Source organism: Dysidea avara, chromosome 4 (assembly GCF_963678975.1).
Source record: "Dysidea avara chromosome 4, odDysAvar1.4, whole genome shotgun sequence".
NCBI classification, from domain to species: domain Eukaryota; kingdom Metazoa; phylum Porifera; class Demospongiae; order Dictyoceratida; family Dysideidae; genus Dysidea; species Dysidea avara.
Window position 1 is genome coordinate 18314128 of NC_089275.1, and position 12679 is coordinate 18326806.

At 37.1% G+C, this 12679-nt stretch overlaps 1 protein-coding gene across 1 annotated transcript in view; it reads left to right on the forward strand.

Annotated features, from left to right (window-relative positions):
* LOC136253623 (uncharacterized) overlaps positions 1-12679 on the forward strand; it is a 123207-nt gene that overhangs the window by 17708 nt on the left and 92820 nt on the right. Inside the window, exon 2 of the mRNA XM_066046289.1 lies at positions 2531-2816. Within this exon, the coding sequence (XP_065902361.1) occupies positions 2531-2816 (286 nt within the window). The remainder of the gene's footprint in view (positions 1-2530; positions 2817-12679) is intronic.

Genomic DNA, 12679 nt, shown 5'->3' on the forward strand with positions numbered 1-12679 from the left:
GCAAGTAATACTTTTTTTATTAACGAAAGTCGATTGTGCACTTCTACATATTGTTGTAGTTTTGTTATATTGCCATGACTGTTAGTGTGATTTCTTTCAAGCCAAAAAAGGTTTGCACTACAATGGTACTCCATGTGCAGACCACTTTTCAAGTTATTCCTTCAAGCTGGCAGTTTACCCTGTGGCTGTGACAAAAAATCACTGTTGCATTTTCCAAAAATCATGTATAACTCCCTTGTTCTTTATCCAATGTATATGAAATTTGGACTGTATATGTGCCACATTACATTCTTATAGCCATTTGAATTTGAAGAAAATTTACTAAAGCATGCACAAATTATAGCAATTTTTCTAAGTGTGAGTGAGAAGAAGATTACGAAAAATACGAAGAAATTAAGACAAATTTTGAAGGAACGTATCTCAGTGATGGCTTGAGGACTTCAGCTCAAATTTGAAGTGGGAGGTGCCCAACCCCAATGTAGTTTCTACAGCAAAACTAGTAAATTTCCAGACAGGCACTATTGAGCTATGGATGTGTAAAAACGGTGTTTTCTTGGTTCCTGTAAAATACACACTTACCTGTCGCACACCCACACTGGCTGTACTTGGCTGCACAACACACTATCATGTGTCTTGATCGTGCTATGTTGCAAACACACTAAATGTACCATATTAGGTATCACGAAAATTTGGGTTTTTGGCCAAAAGTATCGCCCAAAAACCAGCTTCACAATACTATCCTGGCACCTTGGCAGTATTGGTTAGGTATAACTAAGCTCCAAGGTGTCTTCAGTACTACCCTAAATGTGACTGAATTTTCGAAAATCACTCTTATTGGTGCATTTGACACATTAAATGTTTAGCTTTGATAACGATTTTTTCACTACAGAAGTCAGAGCACAGTGCCACGCCATTTAATACTTCATTTCATTGTTGAAAATTGCTGTACGATATTCTAATAATTATAACATGAGCATTTGTATAGCTATGGTATGACAAAAAGTATACCCAACCAAATTTAGTAATAAATTTAAAATCCAGGCAACAAAATGGGTAAAGCAAGATGAATACATTGAATGAGCATAATTAAAAAAAAAAAAAATCCTACTTTGGTACAGTAGATCTTCAGTTATCCAAACACCTTTGTTTCTAGAGTTAGACAAAAGCATTCAGATAAGTGAATTTGTTCAGATAAATGAAGCCCATTGATTTATATACAGATCTCTTTTCAATTACTCTAATAGAACAGTCATTTACTCTATACTCTATAATTGAGCAGTCAGTCTTAGTGTTTGGATAATTGAGATGTTTGGAAAACTAAGGTTCGGATAAGTGAGGATCCATTGTATAACTTTAGCAAATTGTGATAACATGCCAATGTAGGGGTTTACCCACAAAGCTATGAGGTAATACCATCATTCATACATCTTGTTTCACTAGTAGAAATTTTGCCCAAAATGCTCTTCAGGAATTTCCCAAAATTTTCACTTGATGCCTTTCATGTTTCCATTATGCTTGCAGTATGTTCCTAAGTTAAGCATGCTAGTGCCTTTTGAAGCCACACAAATGCTATTCTTTTCACCTTTGATACAGGCAAAAGGAAGCTACAGGAATCTAAACTACTGCTTTGAAGATTGAACTAACTTTCTACTATACAGACTTGAAGGTATAAGAATGTACCTTGTTTTGTTTACACTCTATAGTCCCTTAAAGTTAACCCATACACTTTTCTTATTCCAAGATATTGGCTGCTTGCACAGGCACCAACTTCACTGTGAAGGTTCTTCAACAAACTTGTGAAAACTTGGTGCATGGATTTGTCTTTGCGCTTCTTCTTTCTTGGGTTATGAAACAAACAGCGAGCACTCGTGAGAAAACTTCAACTTCTGGGCCTTGTAACTTCATGCTGATTGCAACAATTATAATTTCATGCACTAAACGTTTGTAAATTTATCATTGATGGTCCACAAAAAGTTTCGACTATTGTGTATTATAGAATATCACCTTTTACAATGCAATGTAGAATTTGTGCACGTTGACCAGACAACAAATTGCAATAAACCACAAATGCCAACTTATCAAAATAACAAGTTATAATTGATAATTGATGTTCTGAGCATAAGAAATTCCTTTTCTTTACACACTGGGATACTTTCTGTTACATGTGGAGTCGCCAAGTCTGCTCTTCGATAGGCAACTCCTCACCCTCATGCACAGTCAGCATCTTGTAATGACCGATAAATCCAACTGGAATATCATCCCCACATAAAACAGGCGTACAATTACAAATATAACTTACTAGCAAACACAATCACTCGAGAAAACACAGTATGAACATGTGTTGGCTACAAACCTACTAGCACCCTTAATAACATTTCTTACAATCAATAATCTTGGAACATTTTAATCAGTGAATGCTCTATTACAATAGAAAAGTGACTGTTCTAATAGAGAGTATCAATGTAAGGAGCACGACACACTACTGTGTGTTTTGATTACATTACTTAATATGTATACAATTTTTGTACAGATGGCTGTTTCTAATAACTATCGCCACTTTGATGAAAAATTTCAAGAAATTTTAACAAAGCTTAATGTTGAAGCAATCATTCCACTTTTGAAGAATGCAGCTGTACTTTCACCTGAAGACATAGGCAATTTGAACAAAGGAGAAAAAAAAGCAGCAGTGAAAATGATACTTCGCAAAGTTAAATCTCATTCTAATGGTGACGAGTTGTTTAAATCTGCTTTAGAACAGTCCAGTAAGCAAGTGAATGATCACAAAGATTTGCTACTAATATTATACAAGACACAAGGTACATGTAACATATGTATTTTGTTTTGCTGTATACCTATAATGTATATACACACTAGCACTTGTACCTGCCCTACGTGCAGGACTTTATTGCCCTGATTACACTATATTTCAGTATAGTTATACATGTAATTTACTGCTCAGTAGATTAAAGAACTAAATGGGATCAAATTTGAAGCAATGTTTGCTGTGCAGGCTATTTGGACACATGCAGCATAATAATTATGATATCTAATGCAAGCACATCCTGGTGTAATTCACAGTAAACACACCTACACTTCTGCAGCACTACAACAGTTGATTGATCCTGCCCTGTATGTGCAGAACTTCATTGTCCCACAGTTACACTACTTCAATTAGGATATAAGCCTTGGTACAATACTGAAAGAAATTATATAATCCAAGGTGGCGGCCAAGAAATGGCTGTGATGGTAGGTTAATAGCAAAAAGTTTAATTACAACAATTCAGGTGAATTTGCGTTGCCTCCTCCACTAGGATTCAGCACTAAGTTCACCTGAACTGTCGTAATTAAAATTTTTGCCATTAACCTACCATCACAGCTATTTCTTGGCCACCACCTTGGATTTCACATTTTTTTTCATCCTGGCCTTTTTGGGGGCCGCACTCTTTTTTTTACAGCTTGGCTGTTTTGGTTTAGATATCACTTCTTTTTGTATTGCAAGCCACAAAGCCAGCTATTAACTGGCTTTGGTGCTTCCTTCTAACTTGTTTTTTCTTTTCTGCAGGAATATTGGAACAAAGGAAGAAATGTTGTGTACAGTTTTTTGTCTGTTTAAAAATATTTGTATATTTAACAATGAAAGATGATTTTGTTTCCAACATATATCTCTACAGGTTGATTTGTTTGTAGCTGATTCCTATAAGGTAACATGTATCAATATGATATCTCTACAGGGTGACTTGTTTGTAGCTGATCTCTCTACAGGGTGACTTGTTTGTAGCTGAACTTTCAACTTGATGGTTTCTTTGTAGCTGAATTCTCTACAAGGTAACTTCTTCTAGCTGATCTTTCTACAGGGTGACTTGTTTGAAGCTGAACTCTCTACATGATGGTTTCTTTGTAGCTGAACTCTCTACAAGGTAACTGCTTCTAGCTGATCTTTCTACAGGGCGATTTATTTGTAGCTGAATTCTCTACAGGGTGATTTGTTTGCAGCTGAACTCTCTACATTGTCGTTTCTTTGTAGCTGAACTCTCTGCAAGGTGACTTCTTATAGCTGAACTATCTACACAGTGATCTTTTCATAGCTGAACTCTCTACGGGGTGATTTGTTTGTAGCTGAACTCTCTACAAGATGATTTCTTTCTAACTGATCTCGCTATAGGGTAACTTGTTTGTAGCTGAACTCTATACAGGATGGTTTCTTTGTAGCTGATCTCTACAAGGTGACGTCTTCTAACTGATCTCTCTACAGGGCAAATTGTTTGTAGCTGAATTCTCTACAGGATGATTTGTTTGCAGCTGAACTCTCTACATTATGGTTTCTTTGTAGCTAAACTCTATGCAGAGTGATGTGGTTGTAGCTGAACTCTCTAAAGGGTGATTTGTTTGTAGCTGAACTCTCTACTGGATGGCTTCTTTGTAGCTGAACTCTCTGCAAGGTGATTTCTTGTAGCTGATCTCTCTACAACGTAACTTCTTGTAGCTGATCTCTCTACTGGGTGACTTGTGTCTAATTGTATACTTTACAAGGTCATTTGTTTGTAGCTGAATACTCTACAGGGTGATTTGTTGTAGTCGAACTCTCTGCAGGGTGATTTGTTTGTAGCTGAACTCTCTACAGGATGGCTTCTTTGTAGCTGACGTTGCTACGGGTGACTTGTTTCTAGCCGATCTCTCTACAGGATGGTTTCTTTGTAGCTGAACTCTCTACAGGGTAGTTTTTTTCTAGCTGAACTCTCTCTAGGGTGATCACTTCACAGCTTAACCCTCTACAAGGTGACTTCTTCTATCTGATCTCTCTACAGTGTGATTTGTTTGTGGCTGAACTCTCTACAAGGTGACATTTTCTAGCTGAGCTCTCTCTTATTTCTAGCTGATCTCTCTACAGGGTAACTTGTTAGTAAAGCTGAAGTCTTTACATGGTTGTTAAACTCTCTGCATGAAGACTTGTTTGTAGCAGAATTTCTGAAGAGTGAATTGTTTGTAACTGAACTCTCTACAGGGTGCATGATTTGTTTATAGCTGAACTCTCTTCAGTGTGACTTGTAATGTCTGAATCACTACAGCAATATATTTGTAGCTGAACTCTCTATAGGGTGACTTGCTTGTTGCTGAACTGTCTATAAGATTAATTGTTTGCAGCTGAACTCCCTACAGAATAACTTGTAATGTAATAGAATTCTATAATGGAGTAAATAAATTAGCCGAATGCTTTATTAGGGTGAATGTTCTATTAGAGTATCTGCACACGTGTACGATGATTATTATAAACACACACCCAAAACAGTATTACAAATATGCTATACAAAATTCTAACTAGCTTAACTACCAAACTAAGTACTTTAACTACAAAACTAGCTACCTTAACTACAAAACAACCTTAATTAATAACTTAGTTCAACAAGTCTATGCCATAAACTTGAATCTTGATCTCTCATTTGCTAAATGGAGTTGGCTTTCGAATCATAACTTCGTAGTTTGTAATCTGATTCTTCTGTACTACTGCAAGGACTTTCTATGAAGATTATTCCAGCTATACACCAATTAAAATTTTCAGCTCATTGCTCTAAGCGGTTTGCCTAGTAGGCGTAAAAACTAATACTGTTTAATTTATAAAAATCGATTGCTTAAATTGTGACACAGGTTGGGTTTTGTATCATATCTCCATGGTCTTTATCTCGATTCCTTTCAAACGAACAAAAGACACTCCTACGATGGTTACTCCATCTACATAGCAATTTTAACTCATTCCATGAAGTGGTTTACCCTGTAGGCGTGACAACAAATCGATCTTGTTTTACTTGAATAATCGGTCATAACTCCCGAACCATTCATCGGATTTGCACCACATTTGATGCTAGGATTCGCCTTTGGACTCCCTTTCCGTGTGCCAAATGTCAAGGCGATCGGAGCACGAGTTCGCATTGTATAGCAATTTTTGCAAGTGTGCGAAAACACGAAGAAGAAAAAACGAAGAAAAAAATCGAAACTTTGGCAGCTTGTATCTAGGAATTGGCTGGAGCGATTTCCTTCATATTTGGTATGTAGACTCCCCTGGTTGGCGGACAACTCTGTAGCAAATTTGGTTCCAATCGGATAAGGGATCACCGAGATACAAAAGTGTGAAAATGAAGTTTTCTTTTATTATTATTATTATTGTTAATTAGCAAAGCCCACTAGGGGCAACACGCTAATGAGCATTACAATCACATATTATATTACTTACAGTATTCTTAAATGTTTCAAGATCTATTGTGTCAATGTTAGGAATTTGAAGGGAGTTCCATTGAATAATTGTTCGTGGGAGGAAGGAGTATTTGTACACATCAACTCTTGTTTGCAATTGAGTTAGCTTGAGAGGATGTTGAGCACGGGTGTAGGACACTGGAGTTGGTGACGGTAAGCAATGATCAGGTATTGCTAGTAAGTTCCTGACAATCTTGAATAGGAAGGTGAGTCTAGCAATTGTTCTTCTGTTTTGAAGTGTAGGCCATTCAAGACTGGTTAACATGTCTGTGATGCTATCATGGTTTTGGTTAGATCTTTCTTCCTGTCAATATACCCACGATATGGTGCACCGGCTTCTTGGGCTGCATGACACACTATTGTGTGTCTTGATAACCTATGCAAACAGATCCAACTGTATGTTACCCAAGTACACTGTAACAACTTTAAACAGGCTATAGGACCTACAGACCTTCAGCACTTGTGCTGTGCGATATCAGAATTTTCATTTCAATACGATATCGATACGATATTTCTACTTTTACTCGATATCGATACGATAATCGATAATATTATTGAATAAATTGCACAAAACAAGTTTTCAGCAACATTACAATTAAAAAGAATAAAAATTATAAAATTCATGTATAATTAGATAATTTTCTGTAAGTGTTTACTGTTTAGTTAGCCAGTCACATGTTTTTGTTTAAAAATACCAATAGATGGACATGTTCTCCACTTAGGCAAGATCTTCTTTGATTGCTGATATATCCAGCAGAAGAAAATAGATGTTCAGAAGGAGTGGACATAGCAGGAATGGCCAAATAGTCCCTTGCTAGCTGTGAAAGAATAGGGAATTGACCTTTGTTTAATTTCCACCAATTCAAAGGGTTGGCCTTCCTGTCAATGTAAGGAGCACTCGATCAAGTACAAGGCTAATTCGTGTTCATCTTTGTTGATCAGAGTTGCTGACTGATGGCTAGCCCTTTTCTTTTTAGCTCTTCCTCGAAACTATTCCAGAGACTTTTCTTTTCAGTTCGAGCATCTTCATCATCACTTATCACACATGCTGCACTGCTATGAGCTTCATCTGCATTCATGATCACTCTCCTCATCAAGGTAAGTAACAGCTTCTTGACTCTGTCTAGTGCTGATGCACTAAAGGATACCTCCTTAAATCGTGGATCCATCAGTGTGCTAACAGAATAAATCTCATCATTTTCATAATTAATCCATCTTGTTTCTATTGAGTTAATCAACCCCGAAATCACTTGCTGGCAGTCTTCTGACATAGAAGCACTGCTGTCCTGGCTCTCTGGGACTTGTGTTTCGTCATCATCCACAACATGTTTTTGCAATTCATGCAAAATGGCATTTAACAAAGGGATTACTTTGCTGGAGGACACGGTTTGTTCCACACTAAGCTCTTTGGTAGCTTCCTCCAGAGGCTTTAGTATTTGCACGAGTTCCTCCAGCATGGACCATTCTGAAACCGATAAGCTTGCTTGCGGACCTCCAGTTGAGCTGCACTTCACAGTCATAGTAGCCTTTTGCTCCAACAGCCTTTGGAGGATATAATACGTACTATTCCAACGTGTTGGGAAATCTGTGATAATCTTCTGAGCAGGTAGCTTCAACTGAGCTTGCAATTCATTCAGCTTTTCGGTTGCTTTAATGGAACGGTGGAAAAATGCTACAATGGCTTTGGCAGACTTTATCATGTCCAGCACAGCTGGAGACATCTTCAAGCCATCAGATATAGCTAGCTGAAGGGTATGACCAAAACAGTGCCTGCTTCTCCATTCTCCTAACCATAGAGCTAAATCCATGTTTGCAGCATTATCAGCTATAACTGCAGACACAGTCGACTGATCAATTGCATAATTGCTGAGTATATGCCTTATACCCGAAGCTATATCCACACCTGTGTGTCGTCCAGAAAAATGTTCAACAGCAAGACACACAGACACCAGCTCAAAATCTTGCGTTAAATAATGACAGCTTACCCCAAGGTAAGCTTCATCCGCTTCCGATGTCCACATATCTGTTGTTAGTGCCACCTTGGTCTTCATCTGCTGTAAATCTTCTACTTTAGACATGACTTGTTCCTTCACTTCCTGGTATATCCTCGGTATAACTGATCTAGAGAATGTAGTTCAATGTGGGATTTCATAGCGAGGTTCCAACTCTTTCATTAGTTCTTTAAACCCTTTATCTTCGACAAAAGAGAAAGGCTGAAAATCATGGATCAATACTCCAGCTATCTTTTTAGTGATTTTCTTGTGCCTACTGCTACTTGTTTCCAGCTTTGCTTTCTTCTTAGCTATCATCGTCAAGGTAGCCTGCTGTGAATCATCGCGTTTGCGAGGTCTCTTAGCATTATGTTTCTTTTCCTCTTCTGCTTTCTGCTTAACATCAGCATGCTTCCTTGGGTGCTTGATACTTAAATGGCTCATTAAATTCGTGGTATTACTAGTTTTCGTCTTAATAGTTTTGCCACATTCTGTGCACTCCACTCAATCTCCGCAAATGCTGCCATCTGAGTTTTTAAGCTCCTTAAAATACATCCACACCTTGCTTATTTTCTTTCTGTTTCCTGTACCAGACCTACTAGTTCTACCACTTGCTTCATCTTGTGATTCCTCAACTTCCAAAAGTTCAGATTCCGTAAATGACGCCATTTTCACCTAGCTGAATCTATTAGAATACTGTATTATACTAATTATAAGCTGCGGCTCATGCCCCCGGTTAGTAGCCGCATCGTAACATCAAGGTCTATAGTCGCTATTCTTGTTATATAGCAAGGTAACACAGATGTTACAGACGTGAATTGTACGATTATCAGTATTTCGATATGATTATTGGTATTTCGATTCAATTATCAAAATTTCGATAATTCTTTAGATATTTAACTTTGATACGATAATCATCGAATCATCATTAGTTCGATAATATCGAAAAAGCAATGACATAATCTATATTCGATACGATATCGATATCTAAAAAGTATCGCGATATCGATATTTTTTTGATATGTCACACAGCACTAGCTGTAAAGCCTTAATAAAATAAATAAATAAACCTACACTCCAGCAGTACTACATTGTGTACCAATCAGTTAATTATACTATATGTGCAGGATTTCATTCCCCTATAATTACACTACTTCAGTTACTAACAGTGGTAAGGATACTCATTCAATATTGAAAGAAAGTGTACTCCATACACAATGTAAACACTTTGACATCAACTTACTATGCTTTTGTATAGATATAAGGATAATTGTAATTAGCTATACATGTAGCTGCAAATACAAATGAGACTGTATGCTGCACTCTAAAAATGAAGTGTGCTTTGTTCAGTATGCCCTGTGACTCCAAAGTTATTATTATTATTTATTATTATAATGCTTTACAGTGTACGATACAAATAGGGATATGATTACAAAGACGGAAATTAGTTAGGAATACACTGAAGGTCTACTAGCATAGCTAGTAGCCTAAAAAGTTTAAAACTAAAAGTAGGTGTAATTACAATTAATTATATAGGGGTGTGTGCGGTGTATGCATACATTTACAGCAAGGACATGAGTAATGATATGTACAAGGGTTAGAAGAATCAAAATTTTCTTAGAAGTGATTATAAAATATTGATTTTAGTTGACGTTTGAGAGAAGCAACTGAAGATTCAATGTTTAACGGGGGAAGAGAATTCCACAAACGAGGTAGTCTACAAAAATAAAAATGTCTGTCACGGTTGTTAAATTGTCTAACATGTTGTAATTTATTGTGGGTAGAAGATCTGGTTGAACTGCAGGAGAAAATCACAAAGTCAGTAATGTTGAAATTTGCAGTAGGATTCTTGAGACTTTTAATAAAAAAAAAAAATCAGCTAGTTCATATCTCATCATCAATGGAAGTACATTTAAGGTAATTAAACGAGACTTATAATCAGAATCGTAATCATTTAGAATAAACTTTGTAGCGCGTCTTTGAACCCTTTCAAAGGAAGTAATATCTTTAGTTAACTGTGGTCTCCAGAGTTGTGAACAGTAGGTTAACTGAGAGCAAACAAGCGTCAAATATAGTTGTTTCTTAGTTGTAATGGAGTGAAAGGCACCAAATGTGCGCCTCAGGAGTCCTAACATCTTGTAGGCCTTAGCGACTATAGTATTGTGATGGTGAGTCCATGAAAGGTCACTACTGATGTAAATACCTAGATCTTTCTGAGAAGTGACAATGTTTATGGATGAGCTGTTGGTGTGTGTCCCATGGCACTGTTTTTCTGTGCAAAGCACACTTCATATTTGCAGTGTGAGAGTTAAAATAACATGGCACACATTCAGAAAAGAATGTTGTACCAATAAGGTTCAGAAAAAAGTACATGAAATGTTTCTTGTAACAGAAAAACAATTGCACTAAAAAGGTTGCCAGAGCAAAAAGAAAAAAGAAAAAGAAAATATCCTCTACCTGGATTCAAACTTGGGACCTTGTATTTATGAAGTGCTTGCCCTATAGTACATTCACGTTGAACTGAACCCTCAAAAATGATTAATAACTTACGATTGCTACATCACATGGGTCTCCTGTATTGCTCAATACATAGCACTTCTCAATCTGCTAAAAATATATTAAAAGCGCTTCATTCGAATGTAAGACACTCCAGTTATGACACTGTAAAGTTTCGCCATACATTTTCAATGGGGAAACCTCTAAAGCGCGGTCCTTTGATTTTCATGTTGACACATGTTTGTGGCAAAGCCAGATGTCACACTCCCGCCCTCAACATGCATGATTTAACCATCCGTTATGTAAGAGGCTGTAATACACTTTTGAAAGAAAAATAAAACAGTTTTTGTATATGTAAAACAGAGTTGCATGAGTAGAAGAGCTGGAGCCACTGTTGCATTGTATTTAGAAGATAAGTGGCCTACTTATGTTCAGGGAAGAAATTTCTCCAGCCTCAAAACGAGCTCAAAATCTGTTACGCAACATTGGTATACCTGCAAGTGAGCCAAACAACTGTATTTTACTTCACATTTACCACACAGCTGCCCATCATCTTCTATTCCCATTTAGTAAATTTGTCATTTTAATCCATTTCTCATCACTTTTCCACACATGAGCATGTTGTTTTGAAGTCACATTCCACAAAACTCTAAAAGTTTCAAGAACTGAAATAATACTGTGTGTATGGATTTGGGCTGATAGTACCTGTAGTGACTTCCAAACACTCCTGCACTGATCAAATATTCAAGGATGGTATGTTCAACTTCTGCTAGCATAATAAAGCAATAATATTTTTTTATTAAAGTGCACACACTTCATCTTTATTTTCATCTACTTCACAGAGTTTAATCTCAGCTACCCGATGACTCCTGGGGAACAACATCAAGTTGTAACACCAATGCTGCAAATATCAAACAATCTTACATCAGATGAAGTAAGTCCAGAAGAAGACTTGGACCTGTTGCTGCTAGTGGAAATACCACCATCGCCACCTTCACTATCATCGCTGATTTGGATGAGGAATCGCTCTAGAAGTTCTTCATTGCCCAAGTCTCATCCAAGTGCACAACTGGTCTTCCTTCAGTTCTGTAGCTCGTTCATCTTTAATATTTACGATGCTGATGGACTATGCAGGGCTGCTCATAGTATACCCTGTGTATATGTGTAGTGACATTAAAGTACAAACTGTTGCAATGCTAACCTTGTCATTAATCATCTTGTACTTAAATCCCATATTACTCAACACTCTTTAAAGCTATGTTCTATCCCTAGAGAAAATGCCATCATTCTTAAGTGAAACTGTCTGCATCAATGCGGACTCATGAACATTAGTACCTAACAATTACAATCGAGTGGGCTTGTGCAAAGTGCTTTTTGTACATTTTTCTTGGCGTAGACAAACCGCTTTTCTTGCGGTACTCCATTCTAACTCTTACAATGGATGTCTTTGAAATCCCTGCGTGGCGTAATGTATGCCATAACCCAGCAAAGAAGGATTACTGGTGGCCTTCGAGATTCTCTCCTTGATGTTGACGGAAAATTTACACTTCTTCACTTCTTGCTTAAAGTATTCCCATAGTTTCATAAGTAGATACTTCATTTAGCTGTTTGACCTCTTTCCAAGAGGGTTTCGCTCTGCATTTGCTTACACTGCACTGGACGCCATATTTTCAACAATTAAGTGCGTGTCTGTAACCTGAACTTACGAATAAATGTGTCATGAACCTCATGTTTAAAGCCTTTTATCTTATATGGCTTCTTAATTAACAACCCAGGATTAAGCTCAACGCGAACATACTAAGCCAATTGTCTAATATTAACAGTGAGCCTTCAAAACCATCTTATAGTCAAATTCAGGTGCTGTTACCATAACCAGTATTGCAGGTTTTTAAATCCAGGTGCAAGTTCACCTTCCATATTAAATAGCTCTTTACCATTTTGGATTA